Below are 16651 nucleotides of genomic sequence, written 5' to 3' on the forward strand. Positions count from 1 at the left end.
CCATCTTCTACTGCTTCCCCAGGCCACAGCAGAGAGCTGGATAGGAAGAGGAGCAGCTGGGACTAGAACCAGCGCCCATATGGGATGCCAGTGCTTCAGGCCAGGGCGTTAACCCGCTGAACCACAGCGCCGGCCCCATGTCACTCTGCCTTTCAAATAAAATAAAGAATTTATTTAAAGGAAGTAGCTGGCCTCATTTTTCATGGCGGTTTATTAGTTATTAATGAGGTCCCTTACATGTAGGCGGTTTTTTCCCCATTCGGCCTCCTATTTTACTGTAAGCAGTACTGTGGTTGCGGCCGCTACCACTGCCATTTTGAGGTCATGGAGTCTCTTCCAGGGTCGGGCTCGAACCCGCTGCTCACCAGCCACCGCCCCGGCAGGTCACGCGGCCGGCGAAGCGGGAGGGCGCGGCGCCGACGCGGTTTGTCCCCAGCGCGCCGCCGTCGCCGCCCGCGCGCGCGCCGCAGTGGGCGGGCCCGCGCCTCGCACGCCGTGCGTCGCTGCGTGAGTCGGGCCCCCGGGAGCGCCGGAGCAGCCCGCGAGCTCGCCGCCGGCTGGTCTCTGCCTCCTCGCGCGCCGCCATCGCCGTCATGCTGGGCGCCGCTCTCCGTCGCTGCGCCGCGGCCGCAGCCGTCCGAGCCGGACTTCGAGGCCTCCGGCACCCCGGCCCGGCTCCCGGCGCCGCCGCCGGTAAGGTGCCCGCCCGCCCGCCCGCCCGCCACTGCCCGCGGGCGCGTGTCCTTGCGGTGACCTGGGCGCCCGCCGCCACTCGAAGGCAGGCTCCCCGGCGGCCTAGCCTTTGCCCTGAGGGCCGGCGGCCGAGCCTCGGGGCCCCGGGCCCGCTCTGGCCGCCGGCGGGAGCAGGGGCGGACTCGGGGGCGCGACCTCCGCGGCCGGCCCGGCGGGGACCCCCGGGGGGCGCGCGGCGGTCCCGGTCGGACCCGTGGCCGTGGCCGTGGCCGTGGCCGTGACCGTGGCCCGGCGGCGACCCCGCGGCCAGCGTGACCGGCAGCGCCCGGGCGAAGGTGACATTGAGCGTCCGGGCGCGCCGCTCTGGGCAGGGGCGGAGGGGCCGTGCGCGGACCCGGGCACGCCGCGCGCCCCAGCATCGCCGCGGAGGGAGGGCCCTGTGTGCTGGGCACGCGGACGTAATTCTTTTATTTATTTTAAGTTAGCGCCTTCGCGTGTCGCCTGCACGACACTGGGGCCTGTGGAGCCACGGTCTCGTTCTTCCGTGTCCAGACCGGCGCGGGGGTTGCGCGCTGCGGAACCCTGGCTGGGGAGGGTCCTGTTCGGAAGCGGGGCCCGCGGGTCTTGGGAACGCGGGCGGCTGCCTGGTCGGGGGCTGGTGGCTGGAGGGCGCGCCGTGACCTTGGCCCGTGCGCTGGGGCCCGTGACCGCCTGGGAGCCGGAGGAACGTGTTCGTCCTCCTTCCTGGTTGGCCGCGGGGTGCGCAGGCTGCGGGCACCTTAGGGACCGTGGGGACCCGCTGCTTCGGCCGTCTGCGTGCGTGCTGGGCTTTATGGCTTCCTGCCTCTTCCCCTAGTTCGTTGCACCGCCGCGCCCTGCTCGTGTGGATGCGGCTTGGCCGCCGCGGCCCATGACACTTGGGGAGAGGGCGGAGGTTCGGGCGAGACTTGATGCCCGGGGTTCTTCACCGTCATAAACCGCTCTATTCTAGGTGTTCGCCCCGTGGACTTCAGGATTTGCCACGGGGCGCAGTGTTGGTGGCAGGTGTCAGCCCCTTTGTGGCCTTGGGCATTGGAACCTTTTTAAGCCTCTGTGTGACCTTTCTTCTAAAAACCGCAGTAGCAGTTGGTGGTTCTGGGTGTAAATGCGATGACCTTAGCGCCTGGCCGCAGTCACTGAGCGCCGTGCCGTGGCTGCTGCGTGACACGGCCCCTCTCATTTTTGTGTGTTCCAGCAGGGATTTGTGCAGTTGCACCGTCCAAGAGGTTGAACCCGCGACGCCGGCGTCTCACGTGCGCTCCAGCCTGAGTCCCGGCTGCTCCACTTCCCGTCCAGCTCCCTGCTGTGGCCTGGGAGAGCCGCGGGGGGCCCCGCACCCACCTGGGCGGTCATCTGGGGAGTGAACCAGCAGATGGGAGATCTCCCTGGAACTCCGCTTTTCAAATACATAAAAAGAGAGAAAGAAGGAAAGGGAGGAGCGGAGGGAAGAAAGAAAAAGAATTCAAGTCCTTGGGTGAGACTAGCCGGGTCAAATGAAAGTATCCTCAGGAGGCCTGGGGGACCTGAGGCCTCGGATTTGATGAAGCCTCCAGCGTGAAGCTAATTGTCAGATGACGTCACTGTTGTGAACAGTGGCTGGGCTCTAGGCAGTGCTTAGAACCAGTCCTGGTTCCTGCATGCGTACCCCGAGACCGGAGGCAGCCCAGGAGAAGGGCACTTTCCTCCTGTGCGGGGCAGCCCCTGTCCCCTTCCAGCCTCCTTTCTGCGTGTCCCACACCGCCAGGGTGCCAGCCGCTGGCCCTCCAGGTCCTGGGTCTCTCGGAGCTCTGCTGTTGAACCTGTTGACGTGCCCTCCACGATACTGTCATTAGCACCTTCTCATTCCTACCGTTAACCACCAGGTGCACTCCGTGGGCATTGTCTGAGCTGATCAGTTATTAATGTCATCTTTTTTAAAGATTTATTTATTTTAAAGGCAGAGTTACACAGAGAAGGAGAGGCAGAGAGAGACACAGAGAGAGGTCTTCCATCCACTGGTTCACTCCCCAGATGGCTGCAACAGCCGGAGCTGCGCCGATCTGAAGCCAAGAGCTTCTCCCACGTGGGTGCAGGGGCCCAAGGACTTGGGCCATCTTCTACTGCTTTCCCAGGCCATCAGCAGGGAGCTGGATTGGAAGTGGGGCAGCCAGGGCTCCAACTGGTAGCCGTATGGGATGCTGGCACCAGAGGTGGAGGCTTAACCTGCTATGCCACAGTGCCTGCCTCCTATCTATGTAGTTTTGACTAAATGTTCCTACCGAGATACATTTAGGTCCTGTCATAGAATTGTATACATAGGGACAGCCTTGTGGCCTAGTGGGTGACACCATTGCTTAGGACACCCACACATACCAGAGTACTGTTTTTTTTGTTTGTTTTTAAAGATTTATTTATTTTACTTGAAAGTCAGAGTTACACAGAGAGAGGAGAGGCAGAGAGAGGGAGAGAGAGGTCTTCCATCCGATGGTTCACTCCCCAACTGGCCGCAACGACCGGAACTGCGCCGATCCAAAGCCAGGAGCTTCTTCCAGGTCTCCCACCCGGGTGCAGGGGCCCAAGGACTTGGGCCATCTTCCACTCTTATCCCTGGCCATAGCAGAGAGCTGGATGGGAAGAGGAGCAGCCGGGACCCGAACCGGCGCCCATATGGGATGCCGGCACCTCAGGCCAGGGTGTTAACCCACTTTGCCACAGCGCCGGCTCCAGAGTGCTGGTTTTGAAGCTCGGCTGCTGCGCTGCAGAGCCAGCTTCCTGCTGATGGCCTGGGAAAGCAGCAGTGACGGCCCGGTGCTTGGGCTGCTGCCACTCAGGTGGGAGACCTGATGGAATCCCTGGCTCCAGGTTTCAGTGTGGTCCAGCCTTGCATGTTGTAGCCATCTGGGGAGTGAATGAGCAGGTGGAAGATCCCTGTCTGTGTCTGTCTCTCCCTCTCTGTGTCCAACAGCCTTGTCTTGTCTTTAAAGCAAGAAACAGGATGCAGGTGTCAGGAAGCACTGGCAGGCACCCGTGGTCCAAGGTGCCGCCTCTTAGTCCCAGAGCCTGCGGAGGGAGCGCTTCGGAGTAACTGGGATCCCGTGAGCGTGCACCCAAGTCCCACGAGGCTGTTGTTTAAATCTGTGCTTTACTTGGTCACGTATCCCTCAAATGCTACAGTTTTTCTTTGACTTTTCCCACAGAGTATAGAAAGCATGAAAAATAAACAGGCTCTTGTGTTGTGCATTCAGAGGTGTACAATTCGAGCATCACGGAGCTGTCTGCATGCTGATAAATCCCATCAAATCAGCAATATGCAGACTATCAGGCACAGAAAGAACTAAAACCCACCTCTTTTGTTACACGTAAGATTCAAATATTCAGTCTAAAGAAAACCACGCAGTCATTTTGGCTCTCTTCTACACGTGCATGTTGATGTGTAGAGTCATGAAACTTTCAAATAAGTCAATTATTAAACCTTTAGGGGCCAGCGTTGTGGCCTAGCAGGTGAAGCTGCCACCGGCATTCCGCACGTTGCGTACTACGCTGGTTCGTGTCCAGCTGTTCTGCTTCTGATCCAGTTCCCTGCTGATGGCCTGGGGGAAACAGCAGGTGGTGGCCCAACTATCACCCATATCGAAAACCCGGATGGGGCCGGCGCCGCGGCTCAATAGGCTAATCCTCCACCTTGCGGTGCCGGCACACCGGGTTCTAGTCCCGGTCGGGGCGCCGGATTCTGTCCCGGTTGCCCCTCTTCCAGGCCAGCTCTCTGCTATGGCCAGGGAGTGCAGTGGAGGATGGCCCAGGTGCTTGGGCCCTGCACCCCATGGGAGACCAGGAAAAGCACCTGGATCCTGGCTCCTGCCATCGGATCAGCACGGTGCGCCCGGCTGCAGCGGCGGCCATTGGAGGGTGAACCAACGGCAAAAGGAAGACCTTTCTCTCTCTGTCTCTCTCTCTCACTGTCCACTCTGCCTGTCAAAAAAAAAAAAAAAAGAAAAAAAAAGAAAACCCGGATGAAGCCCCTGGCTTTGGCCTGGCCCAGTGCTGGCTGATGCGGCCATCTGGGGAGTGAACCAACAGAGGAAGATCTCTCTCTGTAACTCTGACTTTCAAAATAAGTTTTTAAATTATTAAACCTTTAAAAATGTTATAGAAATTAATTTACTTGAAAGAGTTACACAGAGAGGAGAGGCAGAGAGAGAGTCTTCCATCCGCTGGTTCACTCCCCAGTTTGCCACAATGGCTGGAGCTGTGCTGATCTGAAGCCAGGAGCTTCTTCTGTGTCTCCCACACAGGTGCAGGGGCCCAAGGACTTGGGCCATCTTCCACTGCTTTCCCAGGCCACAACAGAGAGCTGGATCAGAAGTGCAGCAGCTGGGACTCGAACCAGCGCCCATATGTGATGCCAGCATGCAGGCAGTGGCTTTACCTGCTACACCATAGTGCCAGCCCTGAAAATTAATGTATCAGTTTCCAGTCTGTTTATGTACACATCCTACTTTGCTTTGGACTTGGGTTGTAGGATTTTTTTTTTTTTTTAAAGATTTACTTACTTATTTGAGAAAGGGGGAGAAAGAGAGAGGTCTTCCATCTGCTGGTTCACTCCCCAGTTGGCCGCAATGGCTGGAGCTGCGCCAATTTGAAACCAGGAAGCCAGAAGCTTCCGGGTCTCCCACGTGGGTGCAGGGGCACAAGCACTTGGGCCATCTTCTACTGCTTTCCCAGGCCACAGCAGAGAGCTGGATCAGAAGTGGAGCAGCCGGGATTTGAACTGGTGCCCATTTGGGATGCTGGCACTGCAGGTGGAGGCTTAACCTACTACAGCACCGATCCCAGGGTAATGCTGATCCCTGGGAAGATTGGCGTCTGTGCTGCCACCCTCTGGGACTGACGGCCAGTGTTTCGCTGTGGTGGTTGGCGAGGTTCTGCACTTGAACTGGCGGTGACGGTCTGTTCCCGCCTCCTGCCTGCATCTCTGTGCTTTTCCCCCTCTTCCTCCTCCTCCTGCTTTTAGTAGGAAGGATGTACCAGGTATCCCTGACACTTAGATTTCAGAATATTCTTAGAACCACCCAAGTAAACTAGAAACCATGCCAAACTGTCTGACCATACAGATAATAGGAAATATAATTCAAACATAGTTTATTTCCGTACACTAATTTCCACAAATAGAAGATCAGTTAAAACTTTAAGAAAAGGATTGACTTACAGCCACTGTTTATTGAGGACCTGTCGGGCGCCATGGCTGTGCCGGGTGTATCTAATCTTCACGGCCCTCTGAGGTGGTGGTGTCCCCATTGCATGGGTGAGTAAGATGAAAGGGGTTCGTTCCCAGGGTGCAGCGGTGGGAGTGAGCTGAGGTGTCTGACTGCATCCGAAGACCCAAAGGTGCCGTCTCCCCCCCCCCCCCCCCGTAGAGATTGGGGAGTGGGAAGAGCGTTTCTAGCCCCCACCCCCACCCCCACCCTCCGTTCAGTGTTCATTTGACAGGAAAGAAGTGGGAGGCCTCTCCTAGGATACTGGGTGTGTCGGCGGGAAGCAGATGCTGCAGGCAGGGAAAGCGAGAAAACAGTTGTGTGTGCCCTGTTTCTTCGGCCGTGTTCTCTCACGCCCGCTTTCCCAGGTGTGTCGGCAGGGCCTGAGTCCCAGGAGGAGCAGCCAGGGCGCCAGTTGTAGCAATTTGGTTATGATACTGTGATAGGCTAGAGGTCGTCGTGTAGCAATTTGGTTATGATGATATTGTGATAGGCTAGAGGTCGTCGTGGGGACACAGTCAGCAGCCCTCTTCTTGTGTAAAGGCAGAGAGAGGGGGAGAGAGAGATCTTCCGTCTGCTTGTTTACTCCCCAAATGGCTGCAGTGGCTGAAAACGGGCAAGGCCAAAGCCAGGAGCCAGGAACTCCAGCTGGGTCTCCCACATGGGTGGCAGGGGTCAAGCGCCTGAGCCATCTTCCGCTGCTTTCCCGGGTGCATTATCTGGGGGGTGAGTGGGGAGTGGAGCGGCCGGGACTAGCACTGGTGCTCCAGTATAGGATGCCAGCGACACAGCTTCACCTGCTGTAGCGCGCAGTGCCAGCGCCTCCTGCTGGGTGGTTTTGACTGTGTTGTTGGGGCTGTGGCTTTGCCAGGGGCAGGTCTTAGCCCTGGGGGAGGGTCTTGTGACTTGCTTCCTCCTTACATACAACGTCTTTATGCCCTCAGAGATTTTCTCCCCTTAATCTTTTTTTTTTTTTTTTTTTTTAAGATTTATACATTTACTTGAAAGGCAGATGCAGAAAGAGAGGGACAGAGAGGAAGAGGTCACCCATCTGCTTGTTCCCTCCCCAAATGGCTGCAACAGCCAGAGTTGGGCCAATCTGAAGCCAGGAGCCAGGAGCTTCTTCTGGGTCTCCCACATGGGTGCAGGGGCCCAAGGACTTGGGTCATCTTCCACTGCTTTCCCAGGCCACAGCAGAGAGCTGGATCAGAAGTGGAGCAGCCCGGACTCAAAGCAGCGCCTATAAGGGATGCTGGTGCTGCGGGCAGCAGCTTACCCGCTACAACACCAGCCCCTCACCCCTCATGGAGGGAGGCGGTCTGTCTGCTGTGACTCCTTCCTGCTGGGTCAGGGCGTCGTCCCTTCACAGTCAGGGCTGAATCCCCTGCCGGCTGATCTGGAGGCTCCGCTGTCGGCAGTGGCTGGACTCCCTGCGTGGCCATCATCTTTCACGAAGCTCGAATTCTGAAGGACAAACCTGACGATTAGGGTGAGCGTACGTGGGCCAGAGAGGAGCAGGAGTGAAAGCCAGGTCAGAGAAGGGAGAGCGCTTCCCCTGGGCCGCTTCCCAGGGTGGTGGAGGCCAAGGGACTTCCCTCAGCAGTCAGGGAGCGAGCCGGCACCATCACAGACCCTCCCAGGGCTCTCCCTGGAGCCCACTGCCGTCAGTGTACCTGCAGGGGGTCTGCTGACCACTGCTGTCAGTGTAGCTGCAGGGGGTCTACTGACCACTGCCGTCAGTGTACCTGCAGGGGGTCTGCTGACCACTGCTGTCAGTGTACCTGCAGGGGGTCTGCTGACCACTGCTGTCAGTGTACCTGCAGGGGGTCTGCTGACCACTGCCGTCAGTGTACCTGCAGGGGGTCTGCTGACCACTGTCGTCAGTGTACCTGCAGGGGGTCTACTGACCACTGTCGTCAGTGTACCTGCAGGGGGTCTGCTGACCACTGTCGTCAGTGTAGCTGCAGGGGGTCTGCTGACCACTGCCGTCAGTATACCTGCAGGGGGTCTGCTGACCACTGCCGTCAGTGTACCTGCAGGGGGTCTGCTGACCACTGCCGTCAGTGTACCTGCAGGGGGTCTGCTGACCACTGCCGTCAGTGTACCTGCAGGGGGTCTGCTGACCACTGCCGTCAGTGTACCTGCAGGGGGTCTGCTGACCACTGCCGTCAGTGTACCTGCAGGGGGTCTGCTGACCACTGCCGTCAGTGTAGCTGCAGGGGGTCTGCTGACCACTGTCGTCAGTGTACCTGCAGGGGGTCTGCTGACCACTGCCGTCAGTGTACCTGCAGGGGGTCTGCTGACCACTGTCGTCAGTGCACGTGCAGGGGGTCTGCTGACCACTGCCGTCAGTGTACGTGCAGGGGGTCTGCTGACCACTGTCGTCAGTGCACGTGCAGGGGGTCTACTGACCACTGCCGTCAGTGTACCTGCAGGGGGTCTGCTGACCACTGCCGTCAGTGCACGTGCAGGGGGTCTGCTGACCACTGCCGTCAGTGTACCTGCAGGGGGTCTACTGACCACTGCCGTCAGTGTACATGGAGGGGCTCTACTGACCACTGCCGTCAGTGTACGTGCAGCAGGTCTACTGACCACTGCACACACTCCGTTGGCTGTCCATAGCCACTTTAGCTAAGCAGGTGCTCTAGGCCTAGCCAGTGGTCTGAGTTAAGTTGCCCAAGGCAGCAGACAGATTCTCAAACAGACTTCATGTAGTGGATTTTCTTCCTTTGCCGAGAGCCAAATGGTAGAAGAGTTTACTTGCCAATGGCAGTCTCCTGAGGAGACGGGAGAAACAGGAAAAGCTAGTCAGCTGGGAAGTGTGATAGCCTTGGTCTCTCTCTCTGGGAAATTCACACCAGACGCAAAAACTTTTCTTGTTTTTTCCTGATGTTTTTATTGATTTGAGAGGTAGAGTTGGGGGGGGTTCCATTTACTGCTTCACTCCCCAAATGGCCGCAGTGGCCGGAGCTGGGCCAATCCAAAGCCAGGAGTCTCTTCCTGGTCTCCCATGTAGGTGCAGGGGCCCGAGCACTCAGGCCATCTTCCATTGCTTTCCCAGGCCACAAGTAGAGAGCCGGATCAGAAGAGGAGCAGCCGGGACACATACATGAGTAGCGCGCATATGGGATGCTGGCACCTCAAATGGAGGCTTAGCCTACAACGCCACAGCACCAGCCCCTATCTTTACCACCTTTTATTTATTTATTTATTTATTTATTTTGAAAGAGTTACAGAGAGAGAGAGAGAGAGAAAGGTCTTCCATCTGCTGGTTCACACCCCAAATAACTGCAACAGCCAGAGCTGAGCTGATCCGAAGCCAGGACAGGAGCCTCTTCTGGGTCTCCCACGTGGGCGCAAGGGCCCAAGGACTTGGGCCATTCTCTACTGCTTTCCCAGGCCATAGCAGAGAGCTGGATCAGAAGTGGAGCAGCCAGAACTCGAACCAGTGCCCATATGGGATACCGGCGCTGCAGGCTGCAGTTTTAACCCGCTGCGCCACAGCGCCGGCCCCTTTACCACTTTTTTTTTTTTTTTTTTTTTTTGACAGGCAGAGTGGACAGTGAGAGAGAGAGACAGAGAGAAAGGTCTTCCTTTTCCATTGGTTCACCCTCCAATGGCCGCCGTGGCCAGTACGCTGCGGCCGGCGCACCGCGCTGATCCGATGGCAGGAGCCAGGTGTTTCTCCTGGTCTCCCATGGGGTGCAGGGCCCAAGCACTTGGGCCATCCTCCACTGCACTCCCGGGCCACAGCAGAGAGCTGGCCTGGAAGAAGGGCAACTGGGACAGAATCCGGCGCCCCGACCAGGACTAGAACCCGGTGTGCCGGCGCCGCAGGTGGAGGATTAGCCCACTGAGCCGCAGCGCCAGCCCCCTTTACCACTTTTAAAGATAAACTTGAGGGTATGGGCGCTGGTTTGACACCCAGCTGCTCCACTTCCAATCCAGCTCTCTGCTATGGCCTGGGAAAGCAGTGGAAGATGGCCCAAGTCCTTGGGCGCCTGCACGCACGTGGGAGACCTGGAGGAAGCTCCTGGCTCCTGGCTTCATATCAGCACAGCTCTGGCCATTGCTGCCAACTGGGGAGTGAACCAGCAGTTGGAAGCCCCCCCATCTCTATCTCTCCCTGCCTCTCCTCTCTCTGTGTAACTCTGACTTTCAAATAAATAAATAAATGAATCTTAAAAAAAAAAAAAGATAAACTGGAGGTCCTGAATTGGCTCACAGACGTAGGCAGCTATCTTCTGTTTGCTGTGGAGACAGCTGATCTCTGCGCTCTCTTTCTCCTGGTCGGCTGCCACATGCTGGGGAACTGCAGGGTCCAAGTTCTTGTCTCTGACCCGTGAGAGAATTGAGGACAGATGTGTGAAAGTTAGCAGAGGAGAATAAGACTCAGAGGGAAAGCCATAGGGAGCGGCCTGAACTAGATGCGCATTGTTTCTCAGTAGGAATTAATGGTCTGTTTAATGTGAAAATTCAAACAGTATGGAAGGATATAAAAAAAAAGATTTTTTCCCTCCTGAAGATAACCGCTGGTAACAGTTGAAAGCTAGTGTTACACATGAGGGGAACACAAATATATAGTACTTCTTCTTCTTGCTGTTCTTTACTTAATTTTTTTTAAAGATGTATCTATTTGAAAGTTAATGACAGAAAGAGAGCTTCCATCTGCTGCTATTTGGGGAATAAACCAGCAGATGGAAGACTGGGGCTGGGCCGAGCCAGGAGCCAGGCGCTCCATGCGGGCTTCCAGTGCGGGCGGCAGGGCCCAGGCACTCGGCGTCCTCCTCTGCTTCCCCAGGCACCAGCAGGAGCTGCACTGGAGGCAGCGGCTGGGACGAGACCGGGCTCTGCTGGAGCGCCTGCACCACCGTGCTTCATTGCAGATGCCTCTTTGCATATCAGTACATGAGACTGATTTCATTTGGCTTGTTAACTGTTTCTCCCCCAACATAGATTGGCGATTCATAACGAATGCATTAAGAAACAAAGGTCAAGTGCGATTTTGACCACTGAAGTCGCTGCTCTTTCTTGTTGCAGCTCTCCAGTCAGTTCGCTGCTACTCCCACGGGTCGCATGAGACAGATGAGGAGTTTGACGCTCGATGGGTGACATACTTCAACAAGCCCGATATAGATGCCTGGGAGTTGCGTAAAGGTAATTGGAATGGAGACACGTGTCTGTTTTGGCGTGTAAATGTGAGCGGTTTCTGTGGCTTCCTTAAAAATGCATCGTGCGTCCTGGTTACTGTCACACAGCTTCCAGTTAGGAGACTGTAGCTTAACTAAGTTAAGTGCTTTTTGTAAAGCAGGGTTCTTCTTATTTGAAAGGCAGAAGGACAGAGAGGGAACGAAGAGAATCTTCCATCCACTGGTTCACTCCCCAAATGCCTGTGGCAGCCAGCCTGGGCCAGGATGAAGCCAGGAGCCTGGAGCTCCATGTGGGCTTCCCACGTGGGCGGCAGGGGCCCAGGTACTTCTGCCGTCATCCACTGCTTCCCAGACACATTAGCATGGGGCTAGATTGGAAGGGCAGAGTAACCAGGACTTGAACCAGGCACTCCAGCATGGGATGCAGGATCCCCTGTGCCACAACGCCCACCCCAAAGTGAGTTTTAAAGTGGGTGCTGTTGACATGTTGGGCCAGGTAAAGGAGGCTGTCCTTCACATGGTAACATTTCAGTGCTATTGTTGCCTGCTACCCACTGAATGCACACACACCCACTATTACAATAACCAAAAAGTCGTCAGACATTGCCCGGTATCTCCTGGGAGACAGCATCACCCTGGGTTGAAAACCGCTGCTGTAACGACAGAGCCAGGTGAGCGCAGTTAGCAGTTTCCTTTGCTTGCCCTCGTCTGAGAGAGCTGTGCCTTGGTTCTCCTCAGTCGCACGTGTGTGTTGAACATGACGGTGTCTGTCGTCAGTATTGCCATGGTGTCCTCGTGTAGGCCTCGTTAACCCTCCGTAAGCATTTCCCTGATTGTTTTTAGATTGTTTTCCAATTGGATCTGTGTTAAAGCATCCAAAGTCGACATTTGTACTAAAAGTTACCCTCTTGTTTAAAAAAAAAAAATGCTTATGGAAAAGACATTTGCAGTTAAGGAAACTCGGAGGTGTCTCTCCAGAACTCACTGACTGGAAGACCCACTGCGTTGTCATCGCCCAGGGGGTTTAGCTGAATCCCACAGATGAAGAGAATAGAGGCCCAAACAGAGAAGCCACACGTCCGTGCCTGGGCAAAGGTGCGGATAGCCAGGCTGTACTGTGGGGGGGTTGCCCCCCGCTGACGTGGCCCTTCTTCTTCGTTTTGACAGGGATGAACACGCTTGTTGGCTACGATCTGGTGCCAGAACCCAAAATCATTGATGCTGCTCTGCGGGCCTGCAGACGGTTAAATGACTTTGCTAGTGCAGTTCGCATCCTAGAGGTTGTGAAGGTCAGTGAGATGCCAGTGTCACGATGTTGACCAGAAGAATTATGAAAGAGCCCTGTGGTTTGACTTTATTTGATTTTAAAAACTAAATGAGGATGTTCAAAAAGTTCATGGAAAATGCATATACTAAAAATTATGCTTGAATTTCCAATATTTACATCAAAATAGCACATTTTAATTCTACCATAAATTTTTAAAAGCATTTTTGTACACTGATTCCCTTCCCTCTTGTTTGGTTACTGTTTAATTTTCCATAGGGGGCAAATACATTGCATTTTAAATAAAAATTTTGATTTTGAGAAATATAGTCAAGAAGGCCTAGATTTATTTTATTTATTTGAAAGGCAGAGAGAGAGAGAGAGAGAGAGAGAGAGGTCGGTCGGTCTTCCATCCGCTGGTTCACTCCCCAGATGGTCACAACTGCCGGAGCTGTGCCGATCTGAAGCCAGGACTTTTCCCAGGTCTCCCACGTGGGTGCAGGGCCCAAGGACTTGGGTCATCTTCCACTGCTTTCCCAGGCCATAGCAGAGAGCTGGATCAGAAGAGGAGCTAGAACCAGCGCCCATATGTGATGCCAGTGCTTCAGGCCAGGGCTTTAACCTGCTGCGACACAGTACCAGCCCCAAAGGAGACCTAGAATTTTTAAAGGCAGCGTAGCAGTTCGCACTTCCTTGGCTCATTTGCCTTTTTTTTTTTTTTTAAAAAGATTTATTTATTTATGTGAAAGGCAGAGGTACAGAGAGACAGAGTGAGATCTTCCATCCACTGGTTCACTCCCTAAATGGCTGCAATGGCCAGAACTGGGCTGATCTGAAGCCAGGAACTTCTTCTGGGTCTCCCATGCGGGTGCAGGGCCCCAAGCACTTGGGCCATCCTCCACTGCTTTCCCAGGCCACAGCAGAGAGCGGGATCGCAAGTGGAGCAGCAGGGACTTGAACCAGCGCCCACATGGGATGCCGGCTCTGCAGGCGGAGGCTTCATGCTGTGCCACGGCGCCGGCCCCTCGTTTGTCTTTGACGTTTGCTCCCGAGGAAGCCTGTGCCAGCCAGGTGGACGAGAGTGCTCTGTGCAGTCCCCGCGAAGACGCTGTGTGAGGACCGTCCTCTCCCTGCCGTGGGAATGGTGGTGAAGGGTTCTGCAGGCTGTCAGTCCAGTCAGCACTGGCGGTTAATTCAGTTAGGCTTTCAAATTGGAGGCAAATTAAACAACTTTTCCTGTGTTAACGTGATTATTCCCGTTGCCTGCTGGCCATGTTCAGTTGCCTCCACAGAATTCTGTCATCACCACTTCCTTCTCTGGGAATTCCGGGCTCTCAGTATGTGTTCTGCCGCACTCCAGGGCATCTGCGCACAGCGGTGCGTTCCTGCTGGGTGTCCCAAGGACAGTGCGGTAGAAATCCAGGAACCGGCATCGTTGGTTTTCTGGCTTTGTGCATGTAAACCTGGTATTTCCACTGATACAGTGTTGGTCTTTTCATACAGTTCAGTTTGGTGTCATCTTCAGTAGTAAACGATGCGCTTTTCTTCTAGAAAAAAGATACGTGTTCTGGATTTAGTCTGACTGTCTTAGGTACTCTCAAGGATCTTAACACCTGCCTTGAACAGTGCCTGTGTAGGTTGCCCTCTTTGTTGGACAAATGGAGTAACTTAAAAGTAGATGACCTGCATTAATTCTGGGCTACTGGCCTCTGCATATGGGATCAAAGCTTAAGTTCATTTTGTTAATGGAGAGAGTGAAATGTGACTGTTCTCTTGGCCAGGACAAAGCAGGACCTCATAAGGAAATCTACCCCTATGTCATCCAGGAACTTAGACCAACTTTAAATGAACTGGGAATCTCTACTCCAGAGGAGCTGGGCCTTGACAAAGTGTAACCTGCGTGAGTAGGCAGCGTGCCGCTGGGGGAGGCAGGACCTGGGAGGGTGGGTGACGTCTCAGCCACTGAAGGCCGTTCCTGCCTGTGAGAGGGCGGCCGTGAGCATGAAGAGTGCAGGGTGCCGGGGCCAACTGCAAGGAGCTGAAACTAGTCTGTTTTAAGATTTATTTATTTCAATGGCAGAGATACAGAGAGAGGTAGAGACAGAGGGAGAGAGGTCTTCCATCCACTGGTTCACTCCCCAAATGGCCACAATGACCAGAGCTGATCTGATCCAAAGCCAGGAGCCAGGAGCTTCTTCCAGGTCTCCCATGCAGCTGCAGGGGCCCAAGCACTTGGGTCATCTTCCACTGCTTTCCCAGGTCATAGCAGAGAGCTGGATTGGAACTGGAGTAGCCAGGACTTAAACCGGCGCCCATGTGGGCACTGCAGGCTGGGGCTTTAACCCGCAGCACCATAGTGCCAGCCCTAAAACTATTATTTCTAGTAAGGCAAGTAAAAGCCTCCTTAACTGAAGGAGAAATCTGTATTAAATGTTTCAAGCGTGGAGAAAAATGTGGACACGGGTGTGGGGAGCCCTGTCTGCAGGGAGGTGTCCAGGTGTTGCCGCCCATGTCTCCTGTGGGTCCCTTGTTACTTCCTTCTCCCCCACAGGAAATGACTGCTCTCATGTAGACTGGGAGTCGTCGCCGTGCCCTTAATTTTTAATAGCAGAGTTACATTAATTTGATGGATTTGGGGGGATTTTTTTAAAGCCTGCTTTAAGGCAGTGGGCTCTTTTCTTTTAAATTTTTTTTTATTTGACAGTACAGTGACAGAGAGAAAGGTCTTCCTTTTCCATTGGTTCACCCCCCAAATGGCCGCCACGGCCAGCGCTGCGCCGATCCAAAGCCAGGAGCCAGGTGCTTCTCCTGGTCTCCCATGCAGGTGCAGGGCCCAAGGACTTGGGTCATCCTCCACTGCCTTCCCGGGCCACAGCAGAGAGCTGGACTGGAAGAGGAGCAACCGGGACTAGAACCCGGCGCCCATATGGGATGCCGGTGCTGCAGGCGGAGGACTAACCAAATGAGCCACGGCGCCGGCTCCAAAACAATTATATTAAAAAAAAAAAAGAGTAACTGCCGGATACTTTCCTGATTGGAGAGAGGGCCCAGCCTCGGGTATAAATGCTGGCAAGGCTGCGCAGCCCGACTGGTTCCCGCCTCCCCCGCGCTCCCCCGGGCTCCCCAGCTGACCTCAGGCAGGGTCAGTAAGAGCAGAAATGGTGCGGAAGATAGCGCTTCCCTGGACAGCAGCTCTCAAAGGTGTTTTTACTCAGATGTGCACCTTTATTCTTCCCTGGCTAATCTGTTGTTTTCTCTTCCAGGTGAGCTCCCAGTGACTCACTGTGTTGCTACTTGACTGTAACCATCACCTGGACATGCTGATGATAACGTATTACCTTATGCAAACTCGCTTTCCTTACTGAGCACCAGACCATGCCGTGGCAACTGGGACTCAATAAACGGGGAGTGAGTTTGAACTGAAATCAGGTGTTGTGTGCTGTTTGCGGTGAGGAGCGGGAGGTGATCGCCGTCGGGCCAGCTGACGAGCTGGGGAGGGCTGCAGCGCCTTTGTGTGACCGTGGTGCTCAGGGCCGGCAGGCACCGGGCTCAGGGCACCTGTGGCCCGCGGGGGCAGTGACGCTCGGCGGTCAGCGAGGCAGCCCGCCCGGCCACGGTCTTCCCCGGACACCAGGCTTTTCTGGTGCGCTGGGAGGCATTCTGATCAGAGAGCCCCGTCAGCAGGTCTGCGTGCGCAAGTGAAGGGAGCACACACGCAGCGTCGTGGTGCCGCCACCACGGCACAGCGGGTTAGCACCGTGCCGGACACCCACACCCTGGGTCAGAATGCTGATTCAGTCCTGGCTGCTCTGCCTCCGAGCCGGCTCCCTGCCGCTGTCCCTGGGAAGGCAGCAGAAGGTGGCCCAAGTACTTGGACGGAAGAGTGACCAGTCGACTGGTCACTATCTGCCTTTCAGATACAGTAGAAATACAATCTTTAAATGGAATTAAGTAACAAGCATATAGGATGCTGCTCAACAGGTGTTAGCCCCTCTGCAGGGGCTTGGAGGGCTGCTGAGGCCAGCTGCAGGGGCGCAGGCTAGGCTGCGAGGGTGAGGGTGGAGGCGGCGTGGGTCTCTGCTGTACGGGTGAAGGTTTCAGGTGTGGCTGGGTAGGAATGGCAGGTGGGAAATGGTGGGGCCTGCCTCCTCAGTGTCTTGAGTTCAGTTGAGATTCCCAAATTTTGTTTTGGCCTGAGTTAGTCAGATGCACTCATTAGAAACAGGTGGGTGTTGTGAGAATTTTTTGTAAATGCTTTATTTTTAAACTTTTAT

General features: G+C 55.3%; 1 protein-coding gene and 1 non-coding gene across 2 annotated transcripts; both read left to right on the top strand.

Annotated features, from left to right (window-relative positions):
• The first annotated feature begins 475 nt into the window (after positions 1–475).
• Positions 476–15802, top strand: COX5A (cytochrome c oxidase subunit 5A). Its single transcript, XM_051834643.2, has 5 exons — positions 476–693; positions 11004–11120; positions 12281–12402; positions 14159–14277; positions 15641–15802. The coding sequence occupies exons 1-4, from the start codon at positions 594–596 to the stop codon at positions 14270–14272; spliced, it is 453 nt and encodes a 150-aa protein (XP_051690603.1). The 5' UTR covers positions 476–593; the 3' UTR covers positions 14273–14277; positions 15641–15802.
• LOC127487827 (small nucleolar RNA SNORA8) lies at positions 13728–13863 on the top strand. The gene has a single exon (XR_007915074.2). It is a non-coding gene; the product is annotated as a small nucleolar RNA SNORA8 (small nucleolar RNA).
• Positions 15803–16651: the final 849 nt, after the last annotated feature.

Source organism: Oryctolagus cuniculus, chromosome 12, assembly GCF_964237555.1.
Source record: "Oryctolagus cuniculus chromosome 12, mOryCun1.1, whole genome shotgun sequence".
Taxonomy (NCBI): domain Eukaryota; kingdom Metazoa; phylum Chordata; class Mammalia; order Lagomorpha; family Leporidae; genus Oryctolagus; species Oryctolagus cuniculus.

What these genes read in the sequence shown, in the direction of transcription:
- COX5A (XM_051834643.2), top strand. Translation starts at nt 594, where the DNA reads ATGCTGGGCGCCGCTCTCCGTCGCTGCGCCGCGGCCGCAGCCGTCCGA. An exon ending in TGCCTGGGAGTTGCGTAAAG is followed by an intron (nt 11,121 to 12,280) that starts GTAATTGGAATG and finishes TCGTTTTGACAG; the next exon opens with GGATGAACACGCTTGTTGGC. An exon ending in GCATCCTAGAGGTTGTGAAG is followed by an intron (nt 12,403 to 14,158) that starts GTCAGTGAGATG and finishes TCTCTTGGCCAG; the next exon opens with GACAAAGCAGGACCTCATAA.